Genomic DNA, 18592 nt, shown 5'->3' on the forward strand with positions numbered 1-18592 from the left:
TACCTTGCAGAGTGCTGCTGAGGCTACTGTAGACCTTCATTGCAAAACAGTGTGTTTTCATAGATTATTTGGTGACGTGAATATATTTAGTATAGTTATTTCTAAAAAAAAAAAGATAAATGCAATGTTTCACAATTTTTATTTTGTTGAAATTCATTGAGGATGGTCCTTCCCTTCCTCCTCTGAATAGCCTCCACTGGTTTACACCCAGAGGAAACTTGAAGTGTCCCTAAGTAGAATGGACCCCCCCCATTCTACCTACAGATAACTCTTTATTGTGCAATATGTAAAGAAAAAAGAAAAAAATACATATCTTATAGAAATACTTTACATTTTTCTTTGTATGATAACTAGTAGAAAATATAATTAATTGTGCACATTTACACCGTAATTATTAATTTACAAAGTATATAGGACGGAACTTTTATTCTGAAGGACTCCAAAAAATACCGGACCCGGAAGTTCTTAGTTATTCTTGCTTGCTTCCCAGCGGTGTGTCAGCAACAAACTACAACATCAGGCTAGCTAAGGTAAATAGCTGTTTTATATTCCTGTCTGTTTAGCCACATGTTTACTATAAAAATATCATAAATTGCCAAAAAGTGACTTCTTGTTAAAACGGCGCCAAAAGTCAGCTAGCCTATCCAGTCATTGTGAAGATAGCTAGCTAAGGGTTAGCATGCTAGCTAGCAAGCATATTTCTGTTTAACATTTGCCTTGTATTAATGAACTAACGTTACTTCGCTAACGTTTGCTGACTAACGTTACTCTAGCTAATTGAGCTACTACTGTAGCTATATGTTAACCTTCTAATTGGCTAGCTAGCTATACTTTAATCAAATAATATAGTTCGCTAACTTACCAGCCCCTGTCTAATAAACAGTAGTCATGATTTGCCATGCCCCCTTTGACAGCAGCACTTATTGTTTTGAGCTTTGCATTATGGAACTTCATTAATGTTATTGGAATTATTTGTTTCGCAGGTTTTATTTTACAGGCAGGCTGAATCATGGTAAGTAGCTAGCTACGTTAACGTCGCTATCTGTAATGTACAAGTAACTTCAAAAATAAAGGAAACACCAACATATAGTGTCTTAAAGTGGCAATATGTAACTTTTTAAAGGGTGTGTGTAGAAATTCACAGAAATGTGAGTTATAGATTTATCATTCTACTTCAAAGCAAGTCTAAGACGCAGTAGATCTGTTCTATGTGCGTTATTTCAATGCTTTTTTTCGTTACGTTTTGTTTTTGAATCTTTTACTTTCTGTTTTGTACCAGTTTTAAACAGCTGAAAATACAATATTTTTGGTTCTGGAAAATATATTTCACAGTGGTTTAGATGGTACAATGATTCTCTACACCAGGGATATTCAACTCTGACCCTACAAGGTCTGGAGCCTGCTGGTTTTCTGTTCTACCTGATAATTAACTGCACCCACCTGGTGTTCCAGGTCTAAATCAGTCTCTGACCAGAGAGCGACAATGGAAGAGAAAAAAACAATAGTAGTGGAACTGGCGTCAAGGTCCAGAGTTGAGTTTGAGGGCTCTACACTATAGCTTATTTTGTCAAACTAAAATTAGGCAAACGGTTAGAAGTTTTAGCAACCAGGAAATGGCGGAGCGATTTCTTCATAGTGCAACTTTAATAGGGCGCTGGACGACCACGAGCGGCCAGAACAGCAGCAATGCCCCATGGCATAGATTATACAAGTGTCTGGAGCTCTATTGGAGGGATGTGACACCATACTTCTATGAGAACTTCCATCATTTGTTGTTTTGTTTAATGGTGGTCTCAGGCACTTCTCCAGAATCTCCCATAAGTCTTCAATTGGGTTGAGATCTGGTGACTGAGACACACACACCCTTTAAACCCCCTATGCTCCTTTGAGACCCCTCTTTCAGACACTGAGATCTCTTCTTCTAGCCATGGTATCCAAAAAAACGGGGTACTTTTTTATTTTATTTGCTTAATTAACTCGGGAACCACATCTGTTAAAGCACCTGCTTTCAATATACCTTGTATCTCTCATTTACTCGTGTTTCCTTTACTTTGGCACTTACCTGTACATGTTTAATGTGATGCAATTGACTACCTTGAAACTTTTACTTGGGTGCTTTCTTGTTAACACTTATTTGTTTTTGTAGTCTCGTAGATATGATTCCCGGACTACCATTTTCTCACCTGAAGGCAAGTGCTATCTTTCTAATAACGATTTACTGTCCATAATCAATGATACCATCACATTCAAGACTATATTGTCAAGTGTTCTCCTCTGACCAACCATAACAATTCATTGTTTCTGTTTTACAGGACGCTTATATCAGGTGGAGTATGCCATGGAGGCTATTGGCCACGCCGGCTCATGTCTTGGGATTTTAGCCAATGACGGAGTGCTGTTGGCTGCAGAGAGACGGAACATCCACAAGCTGCTTGATGAGGTTTTCTTCTCAGAGAAGATCTACAAGCTCAATGAGTGAGTATGACCATAGTCTCTCTTGCCAGGCTTGTATGTAGCACTGCTATTAGCATGCCAACAAGACAGATCAGGATCTTCTCATAAAGCATCTCAAGACTAGGAGTGTTGATCTAGGATCAGGTCTGCATTATTATTATGATCAGAAAAACTGATCTTAGGGCAGCACTCCTACTCTGAAGCTGGGGTGATGTCAGACATGCTGCTACATTATACCCATGGGCTGCTCTGTGATTTGGTGTCATAACCTTTATCCTTTCAGAGACATGGCTTGCAGTGTTGCCGGAATCACCTCCGATGCTAACGTTCTAACCAATGAGCTGAGGCTAATAGCACAGAGGTACGTTGGGTAGTAAAGTCTGCGGTCTCTACCTGTGACCCATTTGTTCATTAATTTGTATACAAAGCAATGTACAGTGTTAGTGCAAGACCCACAAGGCATCTCTAGTAATCTAGCACCGTGTCTGTTTATCTGACAGATGATTTGTATGTGTTATTTAATTCACACAGATATCTACTGCAATACCAGGAGCCAATCCCCTGTGAGCAGTTGGTGACAGCGTTGTGTGACATCAAACAGGCCTACACACAGTTTGGAGGTTAGCTATAAGACAAATGACATTAACACCTCAGTTGGGTTCTCTAGTAAACACTGTTGCTGAAACCATATTGGACCAAAGGGCTGTTTGGAAAAGAACATACCAGAGTCATTAGAGTACAGTTAGGGTAAGCACAGGTTTGATTGTATTTGATGTGTTGTGTGTCTTCAGGGAAGAGGCCGTTTGGAGTGTCTCTGCTGTACATGGGCTGGGACAAACACTACGGCTTCCAGCTGTACCAGAGTGACCCCAGTGGGAACTATGGAGGCTGGAAGGCTACTTGCATCGGCAACAACAGTGCGGTAAGCCTGTTTGCTGTCATCAACATTGGCACAATGCACACGTTTAGGCAGCAGCATTGCCACAAAGTAAAGACGTGAAACGTCACAGTAGATGGTGCTACAGTGTGGACTGGGAATTAACATATATCCAATACTTTTATGGCATAATATTTCAATAATTCAGCTCCTTTGCTGGATGTCAGACTTATGGCTGCCTAACTGGCATACTCCCTCTCAATGAAACTAGACCCAATTATCTCATCGAGTGATACTGAGGTTTTTGCCTGTGGTAACTTGTGGAATAGACACCACCTGGAAAACGATTTTAACCAATCAGCATTCAGGATTAGACCCACCTGTTTGTATAAATCATTTTGTCTCCCCCCCCAGGCTGCAGTGTCCATGTTGAAGCAGGATTTCAAAGAGGGTGAGATGTCGCTGTCCTCTGCCCTGGCGTTGGCCGTCAAAGTCCTGAACAAGACCATGGACGTCAGCAAGCTCTCGGCGGAGAAAGGTAAGATCTACACCTGATCGTTCTAAACCACTCCTGAGCCCGTCCTGGAGCACACTGAGTAAACAGACTGGAGATGGTGTGTAGAGTGGGACACTGAGTAAACACAGACTGGAGATGTTGTGTAGAGTGGGACACTGAGTAAACACAGACTGGAGATGTTGTGTAGAGTGGGACACTGAGTAAACACAGACTGGAGATGTTGTGTAGAGTGGGACACTGAGTAAACACAGACTGGAGATGTTGTGTAGAGTGGGACACTGAGTAGACACAGACTGGAGATGAGTGGGACACTGAGTAGACACAGACTGGAGATGTTGTGTAGAGTGGGACACTGAGTAAACACAGACTGGAGATGTTGTGTAGAGTGGGACACTGAGTAGACACAGACTGGAGATGTTGTGTAGAGTGGGATACTGAGTAGACACAGACTGGAGATGTTGTGTAGAGTGGGACACTGAGTAAACACAGACTGGAGATGAGTGGGACACTGAGTAAAGACTGGAGATGTTGTGTAGAGAGTAGGCTAGTGATGATGATGTCTAAAACATTAGACATCATCAACTGTTGTACATCATGCACACATACTGTGTATAATAAATATGTTGTGTGTCTAGAGATATGCATATTAAGCGATACGTCTGTAATGCAGCCTGAGATATGAACACAGACTGTATGACTCATGGATATCTTGACCTCCCCAGTGGAAATAGCCACCCTGACGCGAGAAGACGGAAAGACCAAGATCAAGGTGCTGAAACAGAAAGAGGTGGAGGAGCTGATCAAACGACACGAGGCTGAAGAGGCCAAGGCCGAGAAGGACAAGAAAGACAAAGAACAGAAGGAGAAGGACAAATAAAGACGTATTTAGAATTCATCCTTTCCTAATAAATCCCGTAATGTGTTACGCGCTCGTTTGTCTTTCTTTATTAAAATATTGAACCCAAATGTGCTGATAGAATCTCTAGTTTTATTATGGTGTGATAACTATTGTGTATCCAGGCAGACTTCTCAGAAATACTTTGAAGACTGCAGTAAACCCCCCCCCCCCAAAAGCCAAGGCACGGGGAAAGATTAATGCCACAGGGTATGTCCTGATTTGTTTAGAGAATTTCACTGTTGTGAGCTGGGTCATGTTCAGTAGGGCACACAGTTGCAAAACATTTTAAAGCACTTGTTATTAAGTTCAGCTTGTTTCACTTCGAACAATCAGTATACTTATATGCAATATACTTGTATTCACATCATAACACTAGTTAACAGCCCATGTGTAAAGTTCCAAAACACAATACCGACAAGAACAGAGGTATAACAGGAATTTTATTCCATCTTTAGTGTCATTGCATGAACATGGAAATCTAAAATGTATATAGAAATTCTAGGACGCAATAGTATAAAAAGTAGGAAGAGTGTGTGCATAGAATGTAAGTTGTATCAGCAACAGGGGAATGTAGGTTCTTGCTTTCACACGTGCAGCCTAATCTTCTCAACTGAATGCACAAGCAGAGTGGAAAGTGAGTCCAGTACACAGTATGTATTAAGTGCTCCCCTGACCTCTGCTAAATCTGTCAATAATGGGAGTTTACATGGATCAATCACTCAATTCAAGACAGAGGCATTTGCACTTTAAAATACATTTGTTGCATCTGTTCAGTCAAAGAAATAGTCCTGAAAGCATACCCGTAATTTAATTATCCAGAAGTCTAGATTCCAATATGTGCCATATTGCCCTTAGCCCCCTCTTCCAGTACACTGTTTTATATTATCACAGTCCCTCACCTTTAGCTGCACTGTGAAGTTTAAGTTAATATGTTTAGCACTGAGTGTCCCACTTGTACTAGAAGCTGTGGCAACATTTACAGTTTAGTCATTTAGCAGATGCTTTTATCCAAAAAGACTTAAAAGTAGTGAGTGCATATTTTTTCATACTGTTCCTCAGGGGGAATCGAACACACAACCCTGCTCTACCAACTGAGCCACACAGGCGACAACATGCAAGACGTCAAGAACGCAGCCGCCTAATAGGATCAATCTTTTTGGTTATCTCCTTGAAGGTTCTATCACTGAAGAGGTCTACAGAATGAATGGCTTGCTCTCCGTCATGACTACAGCACTACATATGAGAAGTGCAGAGAGGAAGAGAGAGGCGGGTCTTGTCCAAATATGCTTAAATAGATTCCTTTTCTTGTTTCCTATCACCACCACAGGAAAAAAACATAAAGGTCAGTTAGGCATGGAAAAGAGACTATTGGGTCAGCAAAGATGAGTGATCCCCTCCTGATCAACCCAAACATCAATCTTCCTCTGACTCCGGGCATGTTGGACTCATGGAGTAGCCCAAAAACACAAGGTCTGCTCGGGGTGGTATCAGAGGGTGGCCTGGTTTCACAATCTCAAACCCTATGTAGTGGAAAGTCCTGGTAAGAAGTGCTGGAAAGACGTAGAAAACAGGATTGTTAACGTGACTGTTCAGACCATCTCTAAATTCAGTTTCCCTTTTTCAATTTTAGTGTGCACTTTGCATTATTCCTGATGTTTTTTTTTAACACTAGTATGGTTAGAAGTCACTAACGTGACATTCATTTTTATCAATTAATCATTCAACTAATTGAATAATGTGTCTAATATAAAGCACTTAATTTTTTTAATTTAACCTTTATTTAACCAGGTAGACTAGTTGAGAACAAGTTCTCATTTACAACTGATAAAGCAGAGCAGTGCGACACAAACAACACATGGAATAAACAAGCACAGTCAATAACACAATAGAAAAAAAAGTCTATATAAGTCTATATACCGTGTGTGCAAATGGCGTGAGGAGGTAAGGAAATAAATAGGCCATAGTAGCGAGGTAATTACAATTTAGTAAATTAACACGAGTGATAGATGTGCAGATGATGACGTGCAAGTAGAAATACTGGTGTGCAAAAGAGCAGAAAAGTAAATAAAAACAATATGGGGATGAGGTAGGAAGATTGGATGGGCTATTTACAGATGGGCTATGTGCAGCTGCAGTGATCGGTTGACTGCTCAGATTGCTGATGTTGAAAGTTGGTGAGGGAAATATAAGTCTCCAACTTCAGTAATTTTTGCAATTCGTTCCAGTCACTAGCAGAGAACTGGAAGGAAAGATGAGGTGTTGGCTTAGGGGATGACCAGTGAGATATACCTGATGGAGCGCATACTACGGGTGGGTGTTGTTATAGTGACCAGAGAGCTGAGAAGGCAGAGCTTTACCTAACAGACTAATAGATGACCTGGAGCCAGTGGGTCTGGCGACGAATATGCAGCGAGGGCCAGCCGACGAGAGCATACAGGTCACAGTGGTGGTATATGGGGCTTTGGCTGTCAAAACGGATGGCACTGTGGTAGACTGCATCCAGTTTGCTGAGTAGAGTGTTGGAGGCTATTTTGTAAATGACATCGCCGAAGTCGAGGATCGGTAGGATAGTCAGTTTTACGAGGGTATGTTTTGGCGGCGTGAGTGAAGGAGGTTGCGAAATAGGAAGCCGATTCTAGATTTAATTTTGGATTGGAGATGTTTAATATGAGTCTGGAAGGAGAGTTTACAGTCTAACCAGACACCTAGGTATTCTAAGTCAGAACCGTCCAGAGTAGTGATGCTAGTCGGGCGGGTGGGTGGGTGGGTGCGGGCGGCGAACGGTTGAAAAGCATGCATTTAGTTTTACTAGCATTTAAGAGCAGTTGGAGGCCACGGACGGAGTGTTGTATGGCATTGAAGCTCGTTTGGACGTTTGTTAACAGTGTCCAAAGAAGGGCTAGATGTATACACTACACATGAAAGAAAATGTGTCTGGACTTCGACATACCTTGATCCACTCTGCTTTTGGAGAACCACAGAAACACGTGGCTGACTCCTAACTTTTCTTCCGAGAACATGAGGAGACTGGTGAGTCTGATAAGAGAGAAGAGGGGAAAGAAGATGGGGGTGTATCTCAAATGTAAGTGTTGCTCCTTTGTGTTCCCTTCCATACTCATGTACACTGAAATATGCAGGATTCTCCCAAAGTAGTCCTCTGTGGCTCCACCCAGTACAGCACATATCCAAGCTGCAGGCTAAGGTTAAATCTAGACTTTGTTTCCTCTATCGCAATCGCTCCTCACCCCCTACCCATGCTAGATTACGGAGACGTAATTTATAGATCGACAGGTAAGGGTGCTCTCGAGCGGCTAGATGTTCTGTACCATTTGGAGCGAGTTGAAAAACCACTCAAACTGGACTGTTTTATCTCCATCACAACATTCAAGGACTCCATCATGGACACTCCTACTGACACTTGTGGCTGCTTTGTGTAATGTGATGTATTGTTGTCTCTACCTTCTTGCCCTTTGTGCTGTTGTCTGTCCCCAACAATGTTTGTACCGTGTCTGTGCTGCTACCATGTTGTGCTACTACCATGTTGTCATGTTGTGTTGCTACCGTGCTGTGTTGTCATGTTGTGTTGCTACCATTTTGTGTTGTCATGTGTTTTATTTTTTTTATTTTTTTTATTTCACCTTTATTTAACCAGGTAGGCTAGTTGAGAACAAGTTCTCATTTGCAACTGCGACCTGGCCAAGATAAGGCATAGCAGTGTGAACAGACAACACAGAGTTACACATGGAGTAAACAATTAACAAGTCAATAACACAGTAGAAAAAAGGGGAGTCTATATATACATTGTGTGCAAAAGGCATGAGAAGGTAGGCAAATAATTACAATTATGCAGATTAACACTGGAGTGATAAATGATCAGATGGTTATGTACAGGTAGAGATTGGTGTGCAAAAGAGCAGAAAAATAAAAATAAATAAATAAAAACAGTATGGGGATGAGGTAGGTGAAAAAGGGTGGGCTATTTACCAATAGACTATGTACAGCTGCAGCGATCGGTGTTGCTGCCATGCTGCCATGCTGTGTTGTCATGTGTTGCTGCCATGCTGTGTTGTCATGTGTTGCTGCCATGCTGTGTTGTCATGTGTTGTTGTCATGTGTTGCTGCCATGCTGTGTTGTCATGTGTTGCTGCCATGCTGTGTTGTCATGTGTTGCTACCATGCTGTGTTGTCATGTGTTGCTGCCATGCTGTGTTGTTGTGTTGTTGTCTTAGGTCTCTCTTTATGTAGTGGTGTCTCTTGTCGTGATGCGTGTTTTGTCCTACATTGTATTTCTAATCCCAGCCCCCGGCCCGCAGGAGGTCTTTTGTCTCTTGGAAGGCCGTCATCGTAAATAATCATTTGTTGTTTGTTTGTTGTTGTTTTAAAGTGCACGTTTTTTAATTTAAAATCTTAGATTTAATTCCAGCCTTACTGATGGAATAATGCATGGTTATAACAGGTGTATGTATGCATGACTATAAAGCCAGCAAGGATAGATGGCAGTTCCTCCTCACCCCTCTTTGCTGCCCTCAGGGAGTGACCCCTCTGGGATCTCCAGGAAGAGGCTGTTTGAGGTGAACATAGTCTCCCAGCATGCATTGCGTTGCTCGCTCAGCTGGTAGTGAAAGTGCAGGATGGGGAGAGATCCACGCACAGAGGTCACCTGGGTCACTGTCAGCCTTCCATCCTGAGAGAGGGAAGCAAAACGTGTTGGCACACTGTTCGATACAGATCTTCCACAGTTATTAGATGGACAAGGTTTTGACCCATAACATTTGTCTTTGTCAGCTTTCTATCTAGGAACTAGATCGGTTACACTTTAGCCTGATCTAGCATCTATCTCAATAAGGGATTCCTGTTGTTACGATTATTGCCTATGAGTGTAATATTTTTCTAACCAATGGACCTCCAGCAGAATTACTCTCTTCATCATTGCTGTTTGATCGACACAGTGACTGACATTAACTTATACACATAGCGACATTAACCTGTACACATAGTGACATTAACCTATACACATAGCAACATTAACCTATACACATAGCGATATTAACCTATACACATAGCGATATTAACCTATACACATAGCAACATTAACCTGATACACATAGTGACATTAACCTGTACACATAGTGACATTAACCTATACACATAGCGACATTAACCTGATACACATAGTGACATTAACCTATACACATAGCAACATTAACCTGATACACATAGTGACATTAACCTATACACATAGCAACATTAACCTGATACACATAGCAACATTAACCTATACACATAGCAACATTAACCTGATACACATAGCAACATTAACCTATACACATAGCGATATTAACCTGATACACATAGTGACATTAACCTGTACACATAGTGACATTAACCTGATACACATAGTGACATTAACCTGTACACATAGTGACATTAACCTGTACACATAGTGACATTAACCTGTACACATAGTGACATTAACCTGTACACATAGCGGCATTAACCTGTACACATAGTGACATTAACCTGTACACATAGTGACATTAACCTGATACACATAGTGACATTAAACTGTACACATAGTGACATTAACCTGTACACATAGCGACATTAACCTGATACACATAGTGACATTAACCTGTACACATAGCAACATTAACCTGATACACATAGCGACATTAACCTGTAAATTACACACAGGGATATTCAAGCCATTCTCTGCCTGTTCTCCCATTTTGACACTTTTCCAGGCAGTCTAGGATTAAACTTGTCCTTGTGTACAAGGGTCACTTGTTCACTACTAAAAGTAGCAAGGATTAACCTAACTTTAAGAGCATGCTTTTGGGCGTGTGTAGGAATGCTGAGTGTCTTTGGGCTCGTGTCATTTTGTGGTTCACTAGCGTTCTGGGTTAACGAGAGTGGGTTTTGGCACCTGACACAGTGACCCACATCCCTGAACATGTTAACAAGTAGCTAAACAGACCATGTACACCGACTGCAGTCTCTCAAATGGTAAATGGAGCATCAAGTGACAGGCCTGTGGGCTTATGGTGATAAAGCTAAACAGTACGATGCAATGTATTTTTTGACAAAATTAGCTCATTTTTAACATTCCTCTTTGTAATATTCTCATGGTTATTAAAACAGACATCCTTCCTAATTTCTTCCCATAATGACCTATGTGTTTGGATTAGTGAAATTTACGTTTCTAACCCCATTGCTGTAACCAATCAAATTCTCTCAGGTCTTTGATTGATAACTTCAATAGAGGAAGAATACATTGTTTGGCTATTGGGATGGGGCCCTATAGGGACTCACTTTGTGAAGGAGCACATGGAGAGGAGGATCCCTGCCAGTCCCTCGCCCACCTGGGATCTTCAGCGGTGGGTGAGGGGCATCAGGAGCACCACAGAGGCCCTGGAGCCTGGCGTTTGGAGCAGCCGATATACGACACCAACATGGGACTGGCGATACACAGAGCAACAAGGTGAGGTTGGCTAAGTCATGCTAAAGTTATTGTAATATAAGTGGCCTTGGATAGGATGGTCAGTTAGCATAGGGTGCCAGTTCAAATAAAAACAGTAGAGACACTAGCCTGACCCAGAAAAGCCTTTCACCTCAGAGTGCTATTGTACTGTATATGCAGGCTGGGATTAAAGCTACGTAGCCTATTGTACTACCAATTAAAAATGTAATGAAGAATGTCAGCAGAGTTTGTTCACTCAAAACACCCCACATTTGGCATGCACACTCAAAACTAGTAACATGTTTCTATTATTGTACTAAACCAACCTTTAAAAAACTCATTATTTACAGCTCACTGGCAGAGAGGGAATTAGGGCAGGAATTAAGAGCCTGGCTAGGAAACCATGACCTAGTGTGTGCTAGTGGACATGTAACCTCTAACCTGACCTATATACCAGTGGAGGCTGCTGATGGGGAGGACGGCTCATAATAATGTCCGGAACGGAGCAAATGGAATGGCATCAAACACATAGTAGTTGATACCATTCCACTGACTCCGCTCCAGCCATTACCACGAGCCCGTCCTTCCCAATTAAGGTACCACTAACCTCCTGTGCTGTATACTGACAACACATCACAGAACTTTCTAGAAAAGTAGGGCTCAGGTCCATCTAACTGACCACTGACCACCCACATATTATTAACAGCATCTCAGGGTGCTGCACTGTGGGAGGAGAGAGTCTACTATCCATTCAAGCAAGGGTACTATTTCTGAGTGGCTTATCTAATTCTCTATGGGGGAGGAGTCTGCATAAAGCAGCGGTTGTGTAACAGGGACAGATCCGGTGGCTGGAATTGTGCTGTGGCAGAGATTCTCATAGCCCTACTATGTGCTGTGAATCAAATCAAATTGTATTGGTCACATACACATGTTTAGCAGATGTTATTGCGGGTGTAGCGAAATGCTTGTAACGTTTAAAAAAGGAGATTGAAGGAAAAAATTATGCAAAGAAACTACTCTATGCAAAGAACAAAACTATGTTACAGTGATGTAAAATGGAGATGGATTTGCTATTGATATTTTGTCATTCGATAGTGGTTCATTAATCATTCAAATGAAGCTGTTGAGCCAGTAGTCAATAAAAGTGATTCCTGAGGCATACATGATGCACTGTTTTGAGGAACAATGGGCAACACGGGTTTCAGACCGTCTGTCTACAGATGTTATCCCTGTTTTGAGGAACAATGGGCAACACGGGTTTCAGACCGTCTGTCTACAGATGTTATCCCTGTTTTGAATGCATGTACTTTTCACAAACGGGATATAATACCTGGTGACCTACACGAGTCATTATTATCAGATACACAGGTCACAGGATATATATATTTTTTAAACTTCAAATAACAATCACTTTAAGTAATAGATGTATATGTTGAAGTGCACAATCTCACCCTTAAAAAAACAGCATTAATTATTGTAGGAATTACACCAACAGAATAGCTGCAAAAGTGTTGTTGCTCTGTAAAAAGTAAGATATTCCTGTTTTTAGACAGCAGCATATTTCACCATACATTAAGTTTGCAATATTAATTCATATATTTGCTAAATGTTGTTCAAATCATGTAATCAATCTGTTACGCAAATGAAACCAACAATATCAGTAATTCTTACCTCTCTTCAGTGGCAGACATTACGAGAAAATAATGAAAAAGGAATTTCCTTCAAACCAAAACAATAGCTATTCAATAGACATTCGGCAGAATAATTCACCATCCGTGAAGCGCCAAGTAGTCCTAAAGACGGTCCTATATTTGTGTTGAAGTGCAGCGCAGATGGGTCTGGACTGCTCTCCGACTGGCCTGTGTGCACCGTATAAAGACAAAACTGGGATCATAACAGGAGTTCCCTGGTGATCAATCCTCCAAATTTCCAGCAGATGGTGCTACAACACCTAACAGTAAAACAAGTGTAGAAATGCGGAAGTCAAAACGTAGTTACAAAAAAAGTGTAGAAATGCGGAAATCAAAACGTAGTTATAAAAAAAGTTCCCCAAAAACGTCGATACTGTGTTGGAAGACGAGCAGCTGCTGAACCCAGCTATCAAAAGCCTATTCTCCGTAGTGTAAATGTAACCGACTGAGTAGGCATAGTTATATAGCTCCTGTCACCCAATGGCAGGCCTTCAATGTGTTAAGGTGAGTATTATTAGTTTCTGGAAAAGTCGTCCACTATTACTTGGCTGGGCCTGACGATGCGTAGCTAGTTAACTTTAGCGCGCTCAAAGTGGTCATATTTAGCCAGCTAAACTCCCTTTAAAAATGCACACATTTAATATAATTGATTCATAATGTCAACATGAAAAATAATGACGTCATATAGGCCGGTAATACTAATGCACAACAGACCAACGTAAGGCATGGTTTAGGCATAGCCTGGCATTCTCCAGACCAAGGATAGGCAAACTCCAGTCCTCGGGACGGTTTTCAAAACATTTTGGGGGATCAGAATGATCCCGATTCTGTAATCCTCATTTTTGCTATCCCGGACCAAATCGATCTGTCTGTTTTTGAACCGATTTTCCAGAAAATAATTGGATAGGATCGTTCTGATCCGGATACCACAATATCAAGGTCACAGAATCCAGATGTTCAGTGCTTTGAACAGGCCTACACCTCGCCATCTACTGGACAGGTTGTGTTACTACTTCTTCATTGTCATAGAGAAACAGACATGAGTTAAACTACATGAATAATGTACCTTGATTCAAAATAGTAGAGCCTGCATTTCACTTATAAGTAAATGTATGTATTTATTTGACACTTCTCAATATAACAACTGACCACATTGGCTTACCTATACTGCAGTCAATTTTATAAATTTTTTTACCTTTTTTTTTAACTAGGCAAGCCAGTTAAGAACACATTCTTATTTACAATGATGTCCTACTGGGGAACAGTGGGTTAACTGCCTTGTTCAGGGGCAGAACAACGGATTTTTACCATGTCAGCTCGGGGACATATAATATAATGAACCTTTGGTTTTCAGATGGAAAAACGTTTTTGATAAAGCTCCCCTGAGTTACATTGATATTTCTTGGTTGTAGTGCCTTTCACCTTTCTAAATCCACCCTCCTAGTGGAATCGATATGATCAAAACTATCCTAATAATCCAATCAGATACATTTTGAACAACCATCCCCAGGGGTCTGATTGACGCACTTTATTGCCACACTCTACCAACACACTTGACTCCCAAAACTGCTTCTCATGGGCTTCAGTTTAGAATGCAATATGTTTAATCAGTTGTGTAATCATTAGTCCAAAACGTTTTGCATCGAAAAATAAGAGTTTCTATTGGACAAATTCAGGTAGGTCCCTCCCCGTTTCGTTCCATTTGCTTCTGTTTGGTTCCTAGTGAATACACCCTAGGTGTGTGAGCTGCTCCAGAGCTATATGTGTAATGTCTTAATAAAACTCAGTTCTTCTTAATTAAACTAATGTCTTAATAAAAATCAGTTTGGCTACTCCAGAACATGAGGCGGAAGACTAAAATACGCCAACAACCAGTCAAAGCTATTGCCAGTAATAAATAAACATTTTATTTTGTGAAGAAAAGCTAGTTCTCTAGAGAATAAAGAGACATTGACATTATTCAATCCCCATTCTTTCTTTGTTTTTCTCAAGTGAACGACAAACTAGGAACACTATTTCTTCTTCTTGGTGCAGAGCATTATTTGGCAGAGAGGAAAGGTCTTGTGTCAAAACTAGTTATCAAAATATTTGATGTCTGACCTGATTGTTCTATTCAGATGGATACAATATACAACCTTCTCCAGCAGCACAGACTGGACACCTACCACCACAAATTCCTCACTTTGGGTGTCCAAGACGAGAGAGATTTCACCGATGGCGTAAATGGTGAAGATTTAGACAAAATGGGTAAGGTCACAGACCGGTTACTGACTCGGTGATTTAAAGTATCCCATCATGCCAACAACTGCATTATTCCACTGTAAACAGTTTTGCCTGGTCATATGTAAACTGTTCTGCTTGTTCAAATGCAAACTGTTCTGCTTGTTCATATGTAAATTCACTATTTAAAAAATAAATAAAATAATTGGTTGTCTCACTCACCATAGACATGCATTCAATTTGTCCAATGCCCCTAATTTGCTAACAGGTTTCAGTCAAGTAGAGAAGAATCGCTTTGAAAAAATGAAAGATTTCATCCAAAGACTCAGAGCGCCACAGCAAGCGATGCCTGTACAAAAACCAATGGAGTCTTTCCAACTGTGGTACACATACCCCCACTGTCCTGAGCTAAAAGAGATCAGAGGTGAGACATAAACCATCTTTATGTAGTTCTTATAGCAAAGAGGGGAGAAATCAAAAGCATCACATCAGAAACTATCCTTACTCCCTTTTGTACAATTTTGAATACAGACATGGATCCTGCTACCAACACCGTTGAAGACCTGATGCTAAGGATCTGCCACCAAGAGGGCATTGAGAACTCTAAAGCTGTGTGCCTCTACACAGTTGATGGAATGCCTCTAACTGATGATCCTTTCTTCAACACATGTCAGTTAACCAGATACAGTTTACATAGTTTTCTTATTTCACTCAGTTCCCATCATTTTTGGCCCCATAACAGTATCACAGCTATACAATCAAATGCATGTAGCCTCTAAGACATATTTGCATGGTACAACACTTTACAGTTTATTATGATACAAATGTTTGTATACGTCCATTTTGAAAGGGTTGGTAATTCTTGTCTACTTCAGTATAATCTGAGTGAAAAGAAACTTGTGTAATGACATGGACCATCCCTTGTGTTGACATGGCTCTTCTATTTCACCCATTAGGGTCTTTGAAAGACAGGCACATTGAAAATGGAAGTGAGCTCTATGCCATGTTTACACCCAAGGAGAACTTGAGACCAGCCCTGCTAGTGACACTGCAAGAAATAACTGACATGACAGGAGAGGATAATGTTCGATGCCACATCATGCTCAAGGTGAATTCATCTTTACATCGGTGTACTCTATTGGGTCTGCGTTCCATACACAGATGGTTACACGTTGACTGGTGAAGTGGGGGGAAATGTTTTCATTGCCACATTCTGTGTTTGTTAGCGTACACACTGAATTCCGGATAAAGCACAAATCAGCTCTTACTGTAGCCTACATTTTCCCAAACCTGTGTGTATGAACGGGTGTGATCCCTGGTTTTCTTCCCAAATCACTGCTGTCCCTTATTTAAAGGTAGACTCAGAGAAATGATGTTGCCAAGAGCAGCACTGCAAATATTGTGCTGAGCGCGATGCAAGACTTTGCTCAAAACTACTACAACAGGTGTAGTAGATCTTACTGTGAAATGCTTACATACAATCCCTTAATTAACCAACAATGCAGTTGAAGAAATATTTACAAAATAATAAATTCGATGAAATCAAAAAGTAACACAAGAAAATGACATAACAATAAGGAGGCTATATACAGGGGGTACCAGTACCGAGTCAATGTGCAGGCAGTCGAGGTCATTTTCTTTGTCGCTCACAGTATCTGCGCGGGTTCCATTCACGCTGCTACAACGCGTTAGTTACGGGACCAAAACAGCTGAGAAGTTTAGCCTTGCACTCTTTAATTGACCCACTATGCTGTTTACTTTGTGCATCTACGTCACCCCGCTGAGTCTACCTTTAATACTTATATATGAACACTTTTCATCAACAGGGAGACTTTGAGGTCAAGGTGGACTTGGCAAGTGACACATTACGAGATCTGAGACAGAAGCTCTCTGATGAAAGTGGAATCCCAGCACATGTCCTCCATTATAAGTAATCTTATGTTCATTAATTCATTTAATCATTAACCTCTTGGCGCACCAATCCCTTTAGCGTTTGTCAACATCCATTTGTCAACATCCGCTGAATTGCAGAGCAAGGAATTTGTAATACATTTGATAGCATAAAACACATACATTTGATAGCATAAAACACATACATTTGATAGCATAAAAACACATACATTTGATAGCATAAAAACACATACATTTGATAGCATAAAACACATACATTTGATAGCATAAAAACACATACATTTGATAGCATAAAACACATACATTTGATAGCATAAAAACACATACATTTGATAGCATAAAACACATACATTTGATAGCATAAAAACACATACATTTGATAGCATAAAACACATACATTTTAAAACCCCAGCACATTTCATGTTGTAACTACTGATAGTATCAATACAATGTTTTCTTTCACACAGCATCAGTAGCCATGATAAGACATCATTATTAAGTCAATGTTGATGTTTCTGCAGATGTGAACGCGGTGGAGTTGGACAGACTTTGCTAGATTGTGGAATCAATGAGGAGTCAACTGTGTTCTTTTCTCTGTCCTCCTTCCCTGATGAGCGTCCAGACACTATGGAATTCTACTTCAATGATGTCGTACCCTCAGTGCAACAATCCCAGAAAGGACTCAGTGCTTTCTTTTCTTCACTTTATGCCATTGTGAGATATTCCACTATTTATTACACTGTCTTGTCATGTTTGACCATGCTCAGGCCAAGCATGCAACATGGTTCCTTTGCTTGTCTCATTGGTTTTGATGTGAACTTCGTCCCCTGCTATAACACATTCAATGCTTTCCCCCTAATCTTTACAGAGCAATAGAGAACACCGTTCTGGAGATATATTAAGCATAGTGACTGCATACATCCGAAAGCTCAGTGGGTGCAATCCTTTGGCCCAAAGTCTGCATCAGCTGTTGTATAGAAATGAGGTTGGAACAAGGACCCAGAAGGTGATATATATTTAGTCACAAAAGCATACAAATATAATATCATTTAATATGTCCACAAATGTATGAATAAAATGTATACATTTGTTTTAGGTTGCTATCGTTGAAGGATTGTACAATCTCTTCAGAGAGCTGTTGCCAAGCCTCCACAAAAGAAGAGGTGACAAAATCATTGAAGACTCAGATGTTTTTGAGAATGCACCAGTGTGCTGGGCCTACCTGTTTTCTGAAGCAAAGGTGTGCCCATTGTCTTTTGAGATGCTGTTGATTAAAGCTGTTTCTACTGTAGCCCTACTGAAACACGTTATGAAATAACTTAAATGGTGAATTGAGATACTGCACCTAGACTTTACAGGCACCCTGTGTGATAAATACTTTTGACCTTTCTATCTACCCTAGAAAGAGAGTTCACAACATGAGGACTATGTACCGATAGTCTTGTACTCTCAACCTGGAGAACGTTTCTGCGACCCAGTTCGAGTTCCTGGGTTACCAGATGTCTTTGAGAGAGAGTATGTTCTGCAGAAAATCAAAGGTAAAACTGAACAGCAACAATCTTCA

The 18592-nt window shown here is 40.7% G+C and overlaps 1 protein-coding gene and 1 pseudogene across 1 annotated transcript; one reads left to right on the forward strand and one right to left on the reverse strand.

Moving 5' to 3' along the window:
• Window positions 1–408: 408 nt before the first annotated feature.
• On the forward strand, window positions 409–4814 carry LOC110526739 (proteasome subunit alpha type-4). The gene is made up of 9 exons (XM_021607926.2): window positions 409–530; window positions 984–1012; window positions 2147–2189; window positions 2313–2475; window positions 2738–2815; window positions 2986–3074; window positions 3246–3376; window positions 3746–3869; window positions 4571–4814. The coding sequence occupies exons 2-9, from the start codon at window positions 1010–1012 to the stop codon at window positions 4723–4725; spliced, it is 786 nt and encodes a 261-aa protein (XP_021463601.1). The 5' UTR covers window positions 409–530; window positions 984–1009; the 3' UTR covers window positions 4726–4814.
• A 356-nt stretch (window positions 4815–5170) lies between these two features.
• Window positions 5171–13547, reverse strand: LOC110526741 (annotated as a pseudogene).
• Between the last annotated feature and the right edge of the window lie 5045 nt (window positions 13548–18592).

Source organism: Oncorhynchus mykiss, chromosome 6 (assembly GCF_013265735.2).
Source record: "Oncorhynchus mykiss isolate Arlee chromosome 6, USDA_OmykA_1.1, whole genome shotgun sequence".
NCBI lineage: Eukaryota > Metazoa > Chordata > Actinopteri > Salmoniformes > Salmonidae > Oncorhynchus > Oncorhynchus mykiss.